The sequence below is a fragment of the Berghia stephanieae genome, chromosome 10 (assembly GCF_034508935.2).
Source record: "Berghia stephanieae isolate SIO BIC M18660-M18661 chromosome 10, UCSD_Bste_1.3, whole genome shotgun sequence".
Taxonomy (NCBI): Eukaryota; Metazoa; Mollusca; class Gastropoda; order Nudibranchia; family Aeolidiidae; genus Berghia; species Berghia stephanieae.
The window spans coordinates 22,091,946-22,110,680 of record NC_088369.1 but is presented as its reverse complement, the minus strand read 5'-3'; the positions used below and the strand labels follow the sequence as shown (position 1 = coordinate 22,110,680).

At 36.3% G+C, this 18,735-nt stretch overlaps 3 protein-coding genes across 3 annotated transcripts in view; 1 reads left to right on the top strand and 2 right to left on the bottom strand.

Annotated features, from left to right (window-relative positions):
• LOC144980823 (putative serine protease K12H4.7) overlaps window positions 1-18,735 on the top strand; it is a 641,746-nt gene that overhangs the window by 136,525 nt on the left and 486,486 nt on the right. The window lies entirely within an intron of this gene.
• On the bottom strand, window positions 4,210-6,002 carry LOC144980819 (uncharacterized). The gene is made up of 3 exons (XM_078928650.1): window positions 5,900-6,002; window positions 5,377-5,528; window positions 4,210-4,995 (listed from the first exon to the last, which is right to left on the bottom strand). Exons 1-3 carry the CDS (start codon window positions 6,000-6,002, stop codon window positions 4,210-4,212), a joined length of 1,041 nt encoding a protein of 346 aa, XP_078784776.1.
• Window positions 7,900-9,146, bottom strand: LOC144980610 (uncharacterized). Its single transcript, XM_078928290.1, has 3 exons — window positions 8,989-9,146; window positions 8,273-8,427; window positions 7,900-8,025 (listed from the first exon to the last, which is right to left on the bottom strand). The coding sequence occupies exons 1-3, from the start codon at window positions 9,144-9,146 to the stop codon at window positions 7,988-7,990; spliced, it is 351 nt and encodes a 116-aa protein (XP_078784416.1). The 3' UTR covers window positions 7,900-7,987.

Here is an 18,735-nt window from a genome sequence, read left to right as displayed (position 1 = left end):
CTTTTAGGCTGTTCAGCCAGGGACGAAGTTTCCAAATACGATCACTATCATTGGGTGTGGTATTGTCTGTGAAGTGAATGTAACGACAAAGCTGCAGAAAGCGATTTCTCACAAACACGTCAGCAATTGGAGAATACCTTGTTGCAAATGCCCAATATGCTCTCACACAATGGGCTTTCATTTGTCCCATTCGAAGATAAATACCTATAAACTTTTCTATTTCTTTCTTTGTGCATTTGAACTGAATTCCCTTCTCAGCCATTGCATAAATGTTTGTCTGCTGTTCAACATTTTCCAACATTTCATCAGAGATAATCTCCCTAAAAAATTCATAAGGAGTTTTCAAATCATCAGGCATTGGCTCAACATCACCAGTGAATGTTGTGTCTGGTGGTGTGAAAGGCATACGTATCCACATTCCCTGATTCATCATTTGTGTCAGAATATCTTCGTCGATTTCTGCGGCCAATGCATCCTGTTGTTGCAGTAGTTCAGCTCTAACGACAGCCAGGGGTATGTCATCCTCTTCGTCAAAACCAGTCAGATACTGTTAATCTTCTCTTTTTGCGTTTTGGTCGTTGTATTTCTTCATCATCGGACTCGAAATCATCATCACTTGGCACATATTCATCTTCAGAATCAAAAAAATCGCTCTCATTTGGGTCGATACAGGCTACCAAATCGTCAATTTCAGAGTCACTATCCATTCTAAAAGAAAAGAGGAGAAAGAAAAAAAAAATATAAATAAAGCATGGCAAGAAAAAAAACAGACAGAATAATAATACCTTAAATATGATAAACATTTACCTCCCATGGGGATACTTATCCCTGTAAGACCCACTATGACATTTATGTCATATAGGAAATTGGCCTTGTGCCCGGTATGACGTTTTTGTCATACTACTATTTCAACTTCATTTTCATCAAAAGTAAATACAATCTAAATTTTAAAACTGAATTAGAATATAAATACAGACATTAGAGAATGATAAGATCAAAAAAATAATACTGATGCTACTCACCTTAGATCTGATTGGCGCGGATGAAAATAATGTAGTAATGTAGTGCTTCCAAACCTTGTGGGCAAAAATGTAAACAGGAAAAGGAAACTAATAAAAAATCTTCCAAAAACCAATCTCCTTCTTCGGGAGCTAGAAAGGGTAAAGGGGAATAACTGCCAATAATAAAAAAATATAATAGTTTAATTGTCACCAAGGGCAGCCTCCCTTTAATACGTATGACGTTTATGTCATACTGGGTTCTAGAGGGTTAAAGAAAAAATAATGAAAATTCTGTACCAACAGCGTAAAACATACAATAAAAATCATAATAATAAAGCTACATTGGTCAAACACATATCAAACGAAAGGTAATTTTATGATCTATGTCATGAATCTAATTTCAAAAGTGCAATATGTCTATAAACCATTACAACAAGACAAAACAACGTCAGCCCCCAAGTGAAAATGTAACGAAAAACTGAAAAATATTCCCGTATTGCGCTAAAATGGCTGCAAAATGATAACTCACAAATCTACATGGACCCAACTAGTATCAAAATAAAGGTAATTTTAAGATCTATGTAATGAAGTCATTTAAACACTCAATAATTCTCAAGAACAAACAGATTTTTTCCCCCAAAATAATGCAAATTACGAACACTGACTTTGAAATGTAAATGAAAGTCTTGACACGTTGCATAACAGTGAATAGAAAATAAACTAGTTAAGCTACAATGTACAAACAGGTATCAAAATAAAGGTAATTTTAAGATCTATGTAATGAAATGTTGAATCAGTATCAATAAGAAACAGTACATTAATTATGCACATGTGAAATTATATAACAGATAAAAGCATCAAATAGAAATGTGCAAATTATTCAAGTCAATATAGATTACTGATCCAGATATGGCATATGCGATGACATTAGAGCCTCAGTTTAACTTCCACATTGTTAATAACACATTCTATTAAGCAATCTTCATCCTTTTCCTACTCAGAACAGAATCTTCAACAGAAAAACCTAAATGCTCAACTAAGCGTTTATATAGCACACTAAGCGACCCTGTTACCTGAACATTCTCCTCCCCCAAGCAGACTTTTCTGTAGTTAATTTGAGCTTTGATGTTTTCTACAGCTCTAGGCTCTAACATTAACCTATCCACATCATCTTTTGTGGAGCAAACATTACCATAGCTAATAACCTGGTCCATTATAGATGTTTTCTTCTGACTTATTTTCACTTCTTTTCTCAACTTCTGATCCTTATTATCAGCAATCTTTTTTTTCACCCTCTCCAACACCAGCAACTGTTTTTCCCTGCTTTGCATTTTCCACTTAGGCCCTGAATGAATTGCTTTAGCAAGAAGCATCTTTTGCTTACGGATGCTCAATTTTCTGAGCCAAGCAGATGTACGATTGCGCTTCCACATTACATTTGTGGAACGCAAATGTAAAGATACATGACGACGCCTGTTCATGTCATAGTCCATGTCACCAAAAAACCGTTCACCAGCTAAGTTGGTTAAAGGACAAGTCATTAAAACATCCATCACGTCTTTCTCTATCGAACCACCAAAAACACCCCCTTCAATAAAATCTACAAGCTGTCGTTTTAGAACTACGAGACACCTCTCGGCCATAACAGACATATTGTACTTTACTTTGTCAATATCACACATCAAATCAAAATTCAAAGAATGGTCATGGACAAAATCATCAAATACAGACTCAAGGCTCTCAATAGTGAAGTCACCACCTTTCCACAATTGTAAAAAAGACTCCATTTTCCTCACATAGCGAGGAAAATCTCCGTAGCGCTTATTACTGTTAACAAGCTGCCAATAAGGCTCTGTGAAAAATACATGGAACAAAGACATGGCAGAAATAATTGAAATAATTCTAGCATCTTTCAAATCAGAGACAATACTCTGAAGTTTCAAATTGTTATGAGAAACAAACCTTGACAGAAATTGTTGAATATCATCTTTATGAAACAATAATGCTGTTGCATTTTGAAAGACATTATTAAATCTGTTACTTCTGAAACTGCTGAATTGCGATTTAATACCGTTTACACTGCAAAAAGCCAGCCACTCGTTACGACACCCATTTTTTTCATCCCCCCTTGGTCCAAAAACTTCAGAGGCTGTTCGAATAATTCGCAAGGCAGCAGTTTCAGAACAATGGCTAAATTGAGCAAACTGAGGAAGAGCATCTCTCCCTAACTTTTCCCCATTTTTTGTCTCCTCAGCTCCCTCAATGAGTTTAATGCTTTCCTCAACAGCATTAGACAAACCTAATAGGAAATGGGCATTGCAAGATAAAAAATGAGTAGAGCAATCTTCACCATCAAGTAATTTGACTTTAAAGTCAGCCATTTTGGCATCAAAACATTTCATTACAGAAGCCCTGTCAGATATAATACATTTCATTTTTCGTATGATCTCTTTGAGGAGAACATCTTCATCATAATCACCATCATGACTGTCGCTGTCATCATGATAGCATTTACATAATTCTCTGAAAAGTTCAGTACATTTTTCTAATATTGTGTCTGAATCATCAGAGACAATTTCTTGAAAACCAAGTGACAAAACCTTTCCATTATCCAAAACCAAATGTTGTTCGAGGTAGTGCTTTTTGTCACGACTAGTTCCATCACAGGCATATGTGAAATGTTGGCAATCTTTTATTTCTTGTGCCGTATGATACTTTGCTAAAACATGAGCTTCATTTTGGAAATTTATGGCAGATGTTGATTTTGGCAAATCTTTATCTGAAATATCTTTTTTGAATAAATGCTTTGATACAATCTGAACAACCTTCAGACAATTATCAGCAGAAACATTAGTGTCACCCTGCAATGCCATATAACATAGTCTGACATCATCAGTGAAACGTCTCCCTCTTCCATCTGTCCTAAAATTCACATTTTCATCTTCTGCTTCTGAGTCTAGCAGACCTTTCAAATTCGCAACATTATTCTGCACTTCATCGACATGTTTCTTGTATCTACATTTTAATGTTTGAGCAGATTTCAATTTGGCTTTTAAGACTTTGACAGTCGCTGTCTCCTCTGCTAGCCTCTTCCCTAACCCTTCAGAAGCCTGAAATTTATAAGATAGTTCACAAATTTCCTTATCTTTCTTTCTCAGGTCTTTGGACATAGTACTCCTTAAGTCGGATAATTTGTGAACTCTTTTTTTCAAGGAACAGTTAGAATTATACAATTTAGATTTTTTAAAGCATTTAATTCTTCTTGTGCTACACTAAGCTTTTGACATTTGGCATACATCTCAGACAAAACAGATTTATTACTTATAATTTCTGACCTGCAAATGTCATTTTCTTCTTGTAATTTATTTCTATCTTCTTTTAAGATATTAATTTCCGTCAACTTGGAAGCTAGTTGTTCAGATGTTAAAACAAATTGTTTTTTCAAAGAATCAAAATCAGCTTTCATCTTTTTGAAGGCTGTACCACAGTCACAATTGTTTTTAAGATTACTTCTCAAAGTGTTTTCACCACAAAACTTTGAAGAAAGAAAGGAATTCAAACTATCCTTATTCTTGTTTCTTTGGAAACTCTTAATTGTTTTGTACAGCATGGATAATCTATATTGAACTTTTGAAACAGGGATAAAATTCAAAGATAAGTGGCTGACCCAGTCATTCAGAAAGGATTTTGTAAGTTGATCATGTGATCTAAATATATCCAAAGAATGAACAATACTGTTTGTGAGAACAAAATTTGGGGGCACAACAAATGAGTGGGGAAGGGACAGTAAAACTTGCCGATTTAATCCAATTTCTATTAGCGGATGAGGAACTTCAAACAAATGAATGTCCATAGTAGAATCCAAATATGCACGAAAATCATTCTGTCTGCAATAGGATGCACGTAGTGCTGCTACAGTCTCAGAAATCTTGTATTCCACTTGACCCTTGGTAATATTGGCTTGAGGAAAAAGTAGCTGATACCACGTAGTCACCTAGAGAATTAAAAATGAAATCACATTAGTGTGAGTTGGTGCCTGAAGCAACATCATCAACACAAGCATTTTCATAAACATAAACAATGTACATTAGAATGGGATCTGGAACCCCAGTTGCTAGAATGTTTTTCTAACTCCTGGAAGAGTGGCAGTCTTCATTAGCTTGTTTGTCCTATCATTATCATCATCATGCACAACGACCGATATGAAGTCAAATTGTCGGACCATTATTCAGGGAGTTCCGGACAAGTCAATGAGTCATCAGAAATAAAAATAAGACATCCGAAAATTAACGTAAGCGGAGTGCTTAAGGAGAAGAGTTGATAATTGACGTATCCAGAGCAAACTATATCTCTGTGACTATGATGCTGTACATACCGTCTCCCATGTTGTCTTTCCCTCCATCCTTAGAAAGTACAAGTGCGCTAGGGTTCTTCTTGTAAGGCTGGAAATTTCTGGCAAGCTTGGACGCCGTCCCTTTCCTTGCATGATGAAATGCTTTTGTAGAGCAACATATTGCTTCTCCTCACCTGCGAAGAATTTGAGAAAAAATAGTCAGCTCAAATAGATACTAACTAAAACATTGATATAATGATAAGGGTTTGATTTGAATCAAAACAAAAGACACACCAAAACACCAGGTTAACAGCGTTTTCTTAACTTGTCATGATTCATGGCTCCTAATACCTATAGCCTTCAGACAATTTTAATATAATATAGCTTGGGCCTCAAACAAGTCAAAGCAATGGGTACAGAGCAGACAATCTTGAGTAGGTTTGCGGTTGACAGTTCTCTGCTTCCTATTTCTTCGGGGGGTTTTTTTTAAAGCAAGTATCACCTCGACATCACTTCTAATTTCGTCATGCGATAGCTAAATATTTGTCATTTAAAATACACATACCAAGTTGATTTCGAACTAAATCATCCAGCTCTTCAACACTTAGGTCCATTGTATTCTCCCTATCATTCGGTGGAGTTGGCGGGGCACATTCGCTGTCCTCCATCTTTCTTTTCACCGACAAGATTTGGTAAAGATGTGGATAGAAAATTTTAACCGGTCTTTTCCACAAACTGTTGTTTTAAAAACCTGGACGTCCCTTTCCATCAACATACTGCTTACCTCACCTGTAAAGCAAAGGAGAAAAAATAGCTTAGATTAAAACAAATTAAAACAATGAACCGAAAAAAAAAAACAAAAAAAAAAAAACACAAGGATAACAGCAGTTTCTGAACTTCTTGTCATGATTCATGGCTCCTAATACTAATAAAAATATATAAAGATATATAGCCTCCACAGACATACATAATAATAATAAAGACACAGCCTCAAATAAACAAGTCAAAGTAATAGGTAAACAGAACAGGCACTAGGTACAGAGAAGTCATAAAAAAAGCTACTTTCACTTTCAATATTCAAATCGCGACCTGAATTACATCCAGAGTCTGTCTTTAATATTAATTGTAGGTGGTTAAAATAGCCTGATGCATTGTGTGCATGCATTGGAGATGACAAGATTGTTTCACCCAACGTCCAAACCGAGATTAGATTAATTTTGCAGTCGAGTTTTCAACTTTTGTAAAGTAAATTAATAGTTTTATTTTTATTTTTAGTTTCAGTCAGCAAGTACTACTTCGGCATCACTTCCCACTTCACTATGCGATAGCTAAATACTTGTCACTGTTAACAACTCATTAAAAGTACACTTACCGAGTTTTTCGAACTAAATCATCCTGTTCTTGCACGCTTAGTCCATTCTCTAATTGATGGTATGTCTCTGTTTCGTTGAGTCGGCACGGCCGATTAGCTGTCCGCCATCTTTCTTTTCTTCGCTGATGGGATTTGGTGAAGTCGCGGATTTAAAATTAAAACCGTCTTTTCCACAAATTAATTACTGTTTCAAGTTCTTGACATTTATGCTCTTGAAATGTTCACATTTTTGATGATATATTTTTGCAGCCCGAGATTTTACGAAAAATGATGTTTTTTTCACTTTTTAACTTTAAATTTTGTCTCAACCTGCCTTACACACATTGAACAAAAACGAAAATGGTACCAAAATGACCGGAGTGATCTCCCCTTTCAAACAAAGAAAACGGGAGAGAGCTACGACGATTGTGGACCGGACGGTTGCGATATATAACAAGGGTTGTCGGATTACGGTCTGACTAATTTTACCGCGATGTTCGATTTCAACGGCAAAAGTCGTTATATTTACTCAACAGTAAAACCATTTTATGTTTTGAACACAGTATTGGAACTAGTATCATTAGAAAGAGGAAAAGAAGAAGAATATATTGATACAATGCATTGCCTCAACTGAATAATATTTATAGGATTATCGAGGTGTTTAAAATCGGGATTTTCCATCCACCACTCCGATTTACGGCAAATTTCAACTGAGCAAGATCGGTCACTTGTGGTACCTAATAAAAGCCCTCCCCCAAAGACCATGAAAAAGAATTTGTGTGGACCAATATAACTCAATTTTTGAAACTTGGACAAGAGACATGTACATAAGTAAAGCAAGCGGGTGGTTGGATGGGAGCATCACCCTTGAATCATAAACCTATGATGTTCGCATGGTTGTACGATCCGATAGTGATGTCGTTTCTTCTTCTCTTTACTAGCCTATCCTGCTTCTTTGGCTTGTGATTGTATTTTTGACAGGGGATATTTTTTTTTCTGTAAATCTTCTGCCTGTTTGTTCTTGGTTATTTATATTTTAGCTTATGGTATGTTTAGGTTATGATTTTGATTTACATTTGTACTATTTTTGTTGGATTGCTTGTTTTTTTGTTTCAGCGTTATCTCAAATAACCTCGATTGTGTTGGGAGAGACCTAAAGCAACAAACAAACAAAAAACAAAAGTAAATCAAAAAAAATATAGAATTGATCAGGAGTCCAGGGTTTCCAGTTTCTACAGAGAGAAGGCTTGTTACAAGCTTGCTGAGCAAAGTAAAGGTTGGTGTATTGGCATATATACTCCATCAGCTGCTCTGTAAAAAAAAAAGCTTGAAGAAAGAGCCTGAAAAGATCATAGAAATAAAAAAAAAATAAAACAATGTTGAAATGCTAAATTTTCACTCTCTAATTTATTGACCAGTATAAGCAATATTAATATCAAGTTCTTAAAATTATGGCAATCATCAACCAGTACTCTTGGCTAAAATCTATGTTTTGAGAAACATTGCATATTGCCATGAGTAATAATACAGTACTTACAACAAAGCAAACAACAATCTGCATACAAAAAAAAATAAGTATGTATGTACCTGGTGTGGAATATTCTCCACCATCCTGTCTTGTCCTGTCCTCTGGCAGCAATAAACCTGGAGGGTTTTCTGGAAGGAATGGAGGGATTGGATCTCTGGGCCCCTGGTCCTCACTGCCATAGCTCATTGTTGAGTCTTGGGTGACATTGAGTATGCTGTGAATAAAACAAATCACAACAATTATAACATACTGTCAGCAGAATTACATGGATCCAATTTTGTATTTTTTTACTTTCCAGTTCCATTTATATTCAAGACAATAATGTGTCCTGTCTCACTGACTCATTTTACAATAATAATAATAATGGATCCCAAGTCCTAATAATAAAACATAAACAAACGAAATCGAGGATAGAGATCAAGGGAAAACATAACAAACATAACACAGCACAATTGACATGTCCAGTCGTTGATTTAACTAAAAAAATATAACATTATTATTGATTGTATGTCATCAAACACAACCAAAACAACGGCTGACAGCACAAGGGTCATTGATGAATGAACTCGGTGTGAGGTCAATTCTGCAGTCACTTCGCTGTGTCATAAAAAGTTAATATATGAAATGAAAAGTTATTGACTTGCACAATAATTATATTTAATGACTAATAATTATAAGAAATATGCATCTGACATTGATTTCTGATCAAATAAAGAGGGAATTCTGTCACAGGACCGTCTAAGTCTAACAAAAACAAACAAAACAAGAAACTGACCTTTGGTTTTGACGCAGGGGGCCGGTTGAAGCAGGTATATTTTCCTCATCCAAGTCAGAAACATCAGAATCTGACGTCCAGCCAATTTCTGACTCGTTATCAGAGTGATCCAAATGGATATTCTCGTATATATCGTCAATACTGACGTTTTTTGACATGTTTTGTGCTGCAAAGTCGAAGAGGGTTGTTTACAAACAAAATCAAAATGGTGGCGGAAAGCGAAGCTAGCCTCAGAAATTAATCGAATTTTATACAACAATATTTTTTAATTTTTCAAATTAATTTTAATACAATTCAAACTCCAGAGATAAATTGATTATATTTCTTTAATATGAGCCAATAAAAAAAAGAGAAGTTTAAAATGCGGTAAGAGGTATATTGACGTCAGTGCCATCGAACCAAATTCGTTCGACTTTTCAGTTCAATGAATTCTCTATATACGTCTTATATTTTTGAGGTGAAGGAAGAGGTTTTTAGGCGGACTTAAGAGAGGCAAACTGAGCTCTCATGTCACCCCGTTCCAACCGGGTCATCATGTGGTGGGCATCCCTCTATCCACATTTGACGGTCCATAGTGACCCATCTCCTTCCTTTTCTCCGAGATCTCATTTCTCAGATCCAAAACGGTCCCTTCCAGAGAGGCGATATGTTTTTCCTTTTTATTAATCTCAAACGTCAACGTGTTTGAATGCATCAATATTTCTCGTTCACTTGGTAAGGCTGGCTCAGTCTGAGGTGGAGGCGGCTACAGTTTTGAGTCCATTCATCTAACTTGAACTCCTCTCTCTCTCTCTCTTCAACTGGACTATTTCGCTTCCTTCATCTTAAATGCTCCCTTTTTTGACATAAGGCACTCACACAATTTGAAAAGACTTCACTGTTTGTATTGAGTCCAAAGGGAGAAAGCCAAGAGAGAAGAAGATTTGGTTCACTGCAATTGGATAGTTTTAGAAGCCTGTGTAATTCAATGATGACACAATTTGAAATATAATCAATTTGTACTGAAGAGGGAACTCCTAGATTGGACTTGTTCAAACCAATGGCCAAACAGTGTGGACCAATAAAGTTGGAATCAGTTGTTTTTTCTGGATTTGGGTGGCATGGTTTAAGTATAGCTGGAAAAGGGGAGGGGGGGGGGGGGAGAGGGGGAAAGAAGAAAGAAACATTAAAAGCAATAAAATACGAAATGTGTAAGTCTACAAAGAATATCTTATGTGAGGAGATTTAAAATAATTGGAAAGGGGATTGATCTTTGATAAGCAGAATCTAATCTAAAACACTGATTAAACCAAGGACTATCTAATACTTCTGTCATGTTTCTAACCTGTTGGTCTCCTGCACAACGTTCTCCATCATGGCGTCATCAAACATAAGCTCAAAAAAATTGAGGGGTGTCTGGTCATTCCTATCAACCAGGAGTCCACTGGTGCCTGTGAATTTGAGGATCACTTATATCTAATACTTCTGTCATGTTTCTACCTCGTTTTATAATTTATACATACACACATTAGTCTAACACATAAGCACATGCACACACACACATACTCACTGACCCAGTTATGCTTGTACTCAATAATGGACCTGCATTTTACTTGAGTTAAGCTATTCAAAGCAAAGGCTCCACTTTCCAGCCACCACCCAAAATCCCCCCTCCCCCCATGCAATAACGTATTTCTTATTACACAGCTTCCTCCTTTTCTCTTTGCCTTCTGCAGGATTTTGGAAGCTCCTGTTTTTGTTCTTTGTACATCTGCCTTATTCGATTTATCTTTCTGTTTAGCTTTCATCTGGAGGTCATAGGCAGGTACTATTCCAGGAGTTGCTCATATTTTTGCAAAGAGTTGCATCAACTGGATCTCTGATGCCTTTCTTTCCAATCACCTGGACACAGGCTTTTCCTACACATTTCAAGTAGTACTCGATAGTCCGAACGTCACTACACATGCACTGATGTCCAGTCAATTTGTAGAATTATTTATGACATTTTCAGAACACCGAACAAACTTTACACTTAAGCCCCAATGAAACATGTGAAGCCCGTTTTGCCAGTAAAAGTAAAGGGGAGGTTCTTCATTGTCCCCCACCAAACATCCACTCTCATGCCATCCTTGAATTCCGGAAGCTTTTTTTTTTGCTTTGTTGCAGAATTCTCTCACTTGTTTTTTTGCCTCCAAACTGTTCAGGTATCCCAAATAGACTTGGAATATCCACAATCTCCCGTCCTATGAGTGTCCATCAATTCCCTCTCACCCTCATTTCTACTACTACATAAATAGGACTCCACTGTTCCTGTCCCATCCCATAATAACCCCATCCAAACTCCAAACCGATACTTCCTATGTATAGAGACAGAAAACCGGCCTGTTGAATGAATAAAAACAGGACAGTCTTTAAACTGTATCGATGGAAATCACATCTTGCATATACAAGACCTCTAGTGCTATTGTGAGGACTGGCTCTCAGTCTCACCCGCCATGCTGTATCTGAGGGCTATTACGCAACTTGTGAAATCCAAATAAATCAAAAACAGATTATAAATTTATATCACTTTTATTGTCATTTCATTCATATTATTCACACTGAAAATCATTTTAATAAAATATAGATATGATGTTTCTCCATTACAGGTATGCTTGTATTCTCATCCTGTGAAAGAGAAAGAAAAAAAAAGAAAATTGATAATTATTACTGAAACTGTAGTTCCATTTTTTTAAAGTCTGTGATGAAAGAGCTTCACCAAGCTTTGTTCAAGAAAGATTCTGATTCAAGAAATGTACTTCTTAGGCAGAACATGCGATTAACCTGTGTAGACTTAAGCACTATGGTTTTGATTATAATTATCATGTGCAGAAAGTTCTGGCATGGCAGTTTTGTTGCATCGCTGCAGCTGCAAAAAATTGCGAAATATCACTGATTTGCATTGTGGCCACAACATCTGCAAATTTGAGAAAAAATACAAAAATTATTTTTTTAAAAGGCGAAAAAAAAAAGACGAAATTTTTTTTTCTTTTAATTTGATATCTTGTGTAGAATGTGAAAGATAGTTAATCAAGAGCAGTCTCTAATTATGGATTTTTAGGAAAATTAATCGCAAATTTTTGCAAATTTTCCTGTTTTTAACTTGCAAAATTTGGGATATTTTTCTTTGCAAAAAACCGCTGTGTCAGATAAGATTTGGGTCTGTATAAAGTATTTTTCAGGATGTCGCAGATCTCTTGCAAAATCTTTTAAAAAAGCTTTCCAAATATCCGCCAAAGGCTCCACAAAACTTCTTTCAGGCATTATGGATGTGGTGGTATGAGTCGCCATCTATTTCCAGTAAGTGAGGTGCCTTCTCAGTCCTTGTCTTGTTTCCACACCATTTCTACAACCACGCATAACAACGCAAGAATCAAACAGAACAGAAATCAAGTTTGTCCAGAGCAGAGAATGCGCATCAAAAAGTTCACAAATTGCACCATAGACAGCATCAGATGTCACCTTATTTAGTTCAATGGAAGCCAAATGGTTGGTTGCGATTCTCTCTAGACCCTCAGAAAAGTGATTCCCAAGCACAGTCAGCGCTTTCTTGTTCCTAGGGCTGGTGGCCTTATCAACATTAATTGAAAATTGACTTCTCTGGAGTTCATCAATCAGTGCATCTTTAATGCTTCTGTCCACACTGTATTTAAGCTTGTAGGTTGCAGCTGTTCTACCTACTTTCACTTTTGTCAGGGCAGGATTTGTCTTTTGAACATTCTCTCAGAAGGCTGGCAAGTTTTGGAGCCAGGTTAAAAGGAGGTGAATTCTTAGCCATACAGCTGACTCTCGAACTATCATGGTCTGAAAAAAAAAATATAAAAAATGGAAATAAAAAATAATTTCCCAGCAACAGTCTCTCGAAGTTCCCAGCGGCTTTACATCCTGTGTTGATCTCTTGTATCTTGACACTGTCCTTTTCAGTGAGGACTTGTACCAGTGCAATCGATATGCCATTAACATGGGTCTCAAATTGCCGCCATTTCTAAATTTAAAGTTCTCTGCTATTTTCTTCAGCTTGGGCTCCACGTCCTCAGTACTATCTATTCATCTTCAACAATCATTGTAAACAGTCTGGTTGCAAAGGGACTTATCCATGTTGATTAGTTCTTTAACAAATTTTTCCGTTTTATAGTACGATTTGTAAGTTAATAATTCTATGTTTTACCATTATTGCCATTAATGAGGGCATATTGCTCCACTTTGCTTATAATAATATGTGCGTACGCAGAAACCACAAAATATTCCTTCTTTTTAAACATTTTGACTTGAGACCTATGCATTAGGAGTTCCATGTGGTAAGAAAAAAAGTGATCAAGATCAAAACATCACGAAAAGAGCAGAGGCTGGAAAAACAATGGCAAATTTTCAATAAAACAAAGTAAAAAAGCAACTTGTGTGCATATCCACAGCAAGGAGTTGTAACAATCTGACTCATTCATTCTGTCCATAATAATGACATTTTTTTTCCCGAAAAAAATCCCCAGAAAATGTCCGGTCTGAAATTCACAAAACCGCGGTGCCGCTTTCAACCAAAAATTTTCGTGTTTCAGTGGTCATCTGGCAGCCCTGAAATCTGATGATGAAAATGAAAGTATATTTTTTTTTTAGTTTAAATTACAAGTGAATCTGTTTCCAAATGGGAACTATACCACAAACATTCTAATTCTAATTCTAATGCATTTTTGAGTTTAAGCAATGGGTGATGTGAACCATTCATGAGCTCTTCCATTTTATATGACATACTCGGGAGCAGGCACTGGTGTAAGATTAAAAACCTGGAAAGATTTCTATGATACAGTGTCAGATAAAGCAGAAAGAAGACTAAGGTCTGAAGCATGTTGATTTATTATTATTCTTCTTTTTGGGATAGCTTTTTTCTGGTATTTTTTTTTTCTGCTTTGTCTGGCACTGTTTAATATACCCACCTTTTCATATTTTTTTCATTTACATTTTATATGATGTTATTATTATTTTTTCTTTTAAAATTGGGATTTTTGGTTGTTGCTTGTGGTAGGTCAGAGATTAACATTGGATGAAGCTGGGTACGACTTGTATCAAAGCTGGAAAGTTTTTACGGAGATGATTATTCTCCACTTTGTTTTGCAATGAATTCAATGGTTTTAAATTTCATTGTCATATCCTGTATTGTATTGTATATAGTCAATAAAAAATTGATTAAAATAAATTTTAAAAACACTTTTTTTTATGCCTACAGACTTATTTTCTGTTTCAAATCAATCTTGTCATCGCAGCCACAGAAAAAGAACATGAGTATTTGTATGGTGGATTTTTATGGGAGAGAGAGCAGCTATACTTATCGACCATAACTTAATCACACAATTCTCAGCGTCATTCGGACTGCAAAGCTTACTACTACTACTACTATTTCTATGGGTGCACCTAACTTAATGTTCTTCAACTGTGGGTGAGGATCCTGACCTCCCATAGTGGGCAGGGAGGTACATGCTGTGTCTTCTATCCCCCCATACCCGTTTTCCAATTGTTTCCTGTCATTGTCTTGGAATGAGGAGATTACTTAGTTTTGTCCTGATCCTTGTCGGAGTTCCTTGGCTTGGAGGGAAACAGTTGAATGTATAGTTATAGTTTTGGGAGATGATATTTTTTTTCCTTGTAAATCATCTCTGTTATGCATTGTATTATGTTTAGTTTACATATTATATTATATGATTAGTAAACATTTGAGTGTATTCCTCTTAGTTGGGACCTGTGCTTGTGTCTGGATGAGACTGTTAGGTGATATCAAACTAAGTACTTTGAGGGTGTGCTCTTGGATTCTACATTTGATCCCTATTTGAACCAATTCCCCTTTGTCTTACTTTTTCTTTTGTGCTTTATTTGTAATTTTACAACTTTTTACTACCCCATTTTCTTCCTTCTTACTGGCGCTGATATGACCTTAATGTGTTGCAAGCGCCGTAAAACCCTTAAAAACAGTGTGCTTCAAAATGCTTCAATTATTCCCGCAGCAGGCTGTGTGGATTAATTTTCCAATACATACACATTCAAATAGACTTTTAGGCATCCTTTTTGTCTTAGAGCTGTTACTGTTACAATATCCGACACTGCCTATAACCAGGTACTTGTTCATTCAAAGTCTTTTGGGATAGTGTACCAATAGTACCTTTCTCAAGGACACAATTTTGAGGCCATAATTTAGTCATTACTGTCACTCATCCGGTCCCTGGCAATACTCGACATCGCTTGTATTTATAACTACAGTAAAATTACTTTAAACCGAAAGAAGCTAAACCGAAAAATACCTTAAACCGCAAAGAATTTAATAAATTGTACTAGATTCTTCATTATCTTTGTACTAATTCTTACGATGAACCGAAATACTTCTAAGCAGGACTTTCTTTAAACCGAAACAACTTGAGAGACCTTCCCTTTTTCTCTCTCTATTTTTCTTCAAAAATTCGGGAAGGTGGCCACACGTAATAATGCCCGGCGATATTAAACAAAGAGCGTCAGTATAAGATGAGGGTGATGGGTGGGGTGGGGTGGGGGGGGGGGGGGGAGGCAAACACTTCAATCACTGCACTTGGGTTTGGCCAACACCACAATCGCACAGACTGGAAAAGGAAGACAGCGGGTGACTGGCAGGCGAAAAATGAGGAAAGATGGGGAGGTGGGGTGTAGACAACTTACCATTGACATGCCACTTCATTTCCACTTTGTTTAAATGTGTGTGTGTGTGGGGGGGGGGGGGGGGGGGGGGAGGTTCTATGTAACTAGGCCTTTGAACCTAATGGCTTCTCAACAAAAGGGGGGTGTGGAGTAGACAGCTTAGCATTGACACGCCTTTTCATTTCCATTTCACTTCACCTCTGAGTAGCTGCGCGTCATTCATTATCAATTATCGCACAAGAACTTTCGATCTTATTTTAGCTTAGCATTTTACTAAAAGATGTCTAAAAGAAAGCACTGTGCTTACACGTTGGAGTTTAAAATCAAAATACTATGTGAAGTCGATGAAAAAAAAGTTGATCAAGACAGAGATATGTAAAATACACGGCATCCCGAACTCAACTCTTTCAATAATTTTGAATTGAAAACGAAAACCCCCAAAAATATTTTTTAAACACACCAAAAAAAAAAAAAAAAATTTAATGGTTACGAAGACGGCATTTATTCAACAACTCCATTTAACGGGAAACCCATGATACCATTAAATGAGCAAATTCCTTAAACTTAAATAGTTACTACCCTTGAAAAACATTGCAAAACGGGAACTTGCTTTAAACCAAAATGTCTTTAAACCGAAATGGTTTAGAAGGTCCCCAAAATTTCGGTTTAAAGTAATTCTACTGTAGATGAGCACTGTACTGCTGAGCTAAAGATGCCAAAATACCGTTTTTTGTGCCTCTTATTCGTCTAACTGATTCAGACAATCGCGGAGGTCAAATTTATCTGGAGCAAAAAGGGTCTATTGCAGATTTATCCGTATCCTTGAGCAAGGAGGTCTAAACAAATTTTGCAGAGAGCTATTTGTGGACAAAGTCATTGTTGCAACCATCTGTTGAAGTGGCCAGCCTACTTGGCAGTTGGTAGTTGACTATTTCTCTAGTTTTTTTTACTTTCTAAACTTGAGCATTCACAATGATTGTTTTTGTTTTTACAAGTGTTACAGCACATGTCACACTTTTAGGTAATTTCAACCCCAGCAAAAGTGAAGATGATGAGGAGAGAAACGTTCTTGATCTTAAGTTAAAACAACAAGAATGATTCAAATCTGGAACAGAAGACTCCATAATGAATCTATCAGACTCTGGGTTGGGTCTTCTCTATTCGTCCATAGTGGGAGGAAGCCACTTACACTTGCTGCGTCTTCGACATCCGTTTTCCAACTTGCTTTCTGTCTTACTTTATTGTTGGAATTAAATTACTTGGTTTTTTCCTGGCTTGGCGGTCAGGGAAACAGTTAAATGTATGGTTATAGTTTTGGTAGATGGATATTATTTTCCTTGTAAACCATCTCTGTTATGTGTTGTTATATGTTTTATTTTGAATATATACTAATTTGTAAGTATTTTGAGTGTATTTCTCCTAGTATGTGTGACCCTGTGCTTGTGTCTTGTTGAGCCTTTTTGGTGATCTCGAACTAAGAAAGTACACTGATAGTGTCCTTGCAATCTACATCTGTTCCCTATTTGATACTCTCCCTTTGGTCTTTCTTTTTCTAGAATTTCGTTCTTATTTTCTTCCTTCTTACTAGCGCTGAAATGACCCAGATGAATTACGAGCTGTTTCTTGTCATCTTACTCTTACATTTCTCTTGAGTGCCAGTAGAGAAAGATAAACTTTAGAAATTTGACATCCTAAACATCCCATATTCTCTCTATGGTCTTAAAATGTCAAACTAATACAACCAAAGCAACATTTGAACTGGAAACTGTGTTTGAATATTAATTTATTTATACAAACAAATGACTTTCTACAATAGCTAAAAATAAAATTGAAAAACCAACTCAATATAATTCAACGCTGAGAATCAAAGCCCTTAATAACAATTTGTAAATGAGGAAGAAGATACCAAAATATGATAAAAATAATGTGTACAAAATAACCCAATAATATTTTCGTACAAGTTGCATATTCATAATTGGATCATATTGATTACTACATTATAATTATATAATCACTTCACAGACAAAATGAATGCTAAACTTCTAGAAGTTGTGGATTGTAAAAAAGGAATATAACAGCTTCATAAAAGAACAAATACCAAACTCGGGAATGTTTTGGGTAGTTAAAACTATAATACATCACAAAACATTCAGGCAGAGGACAGACAAGTTCTTGGCACGTCTAGTCAAGGGGGGGGGGGGGGGGGGAATATGATGGTGAAAGCCATGCCAAGAACGTTTCTGTTCTGTCATCAGTCCAGATATAATGCTGGGTTTTTTTTTGTTATTGGCCGAAGAAGGGTTTTGTGCCAGAAATATGCTGTGGTATTAAGTTAGATTTTAATTTGAAGCTAGTATATTCATTTTTTGTGCATTACTTTTTACATTCCAGGCACATATTTATCTTATCACAATTACATTTTTTCCAATAAACGGGGGATATCTAGAACATCTCCAGGACAAAATTAAATTCATGAGTGCTTATTAGATCTCTCTTCTAGGTTCCATGCCTGGTCCAGGCTTCGGATACTGCATGAATTATCTCTCTCCATTCTTCCCTGTCTCTTGCTTTTTCAAACAGCTCTTGGATTGTTAGGTTGGTGAAGCCCTTCAGTTGGTCTATGAGTGTTTTTCTTTGTCTCCCCCGGGCGCGTTTACCAGGTATTTTTCCACAACTTGCCAGGTATTCATTCTTATCTTTCCTTACTATGTGTCCGAAAAAGGATAGTTGTCGATCCACTATTAAGGGCATTAGTTTCCTTTGTTGGTATGTTTGTTTTAGCACTTCTTCGTTCGTTTTGTGTGCAGTATACGATATTCTCTGCATCCTTCTCAAGCACCACATTTCAAAAGCTTCAATGTTCTTTTGTGTTTCTGCATTTGTAGTCCAGCTTTCGCATCCGTATAACAAGATTGGCCACACGTAGCACTTCAAGACTCGGAATCTAATCCCGAACGACATCTGTTTGTTTTTCAAAATGTTTCCCAGGTCCATGAAGGCCTGTTTGGCTTGAGTTATTCTTGCTCGTATGTCTCGGTTACATCTTCCATCTGTTGTCACTATTGAACCTAGGTATTT

Coding starts and splice junctions, on each gene's coding strand:
- LOC144980819 (XM_078928650.1), bottom strand. CDS start 6,002: ATGGAGGACAGCGAATGTGCCCCGCCAACTCCACCGAATGATAGGGAG. Junction 5,529..5,899: donor TTTAGTTCGAAATCAACTTG/GTATGTGTATTT, acceptor AATTCTTCGCAG/GTGAGGAGAAGCAATATGTT. Junction 4,996..5,376: donor GAAAGACAACATGGGAGACG/GTATGTACAGCA, acceptor TTAATTCTCTAG/GTGACTACGTGGTATCAGCT.
- LOC144980610 (XM_078928290.1), bottom strand. CDS start 9,146: ATGTCAAAAAACGTCAGTATTGACGATATATACGAGAATATCCATTTG. Junction 8,428..8,988: donor CCCCTGCGTCAAAACCAAAG/GTCAGTTTCTTG, acceptor TTTTATTCACAG/CATACTCAATGTCACCCAAG. Junction 8,026..8,272: donor TGGAGAATATTCCACACCAG/GTACATACATAC, acceptor TGATCTTTTCAG/GCTCTTTCTTCAAGCTTTTT.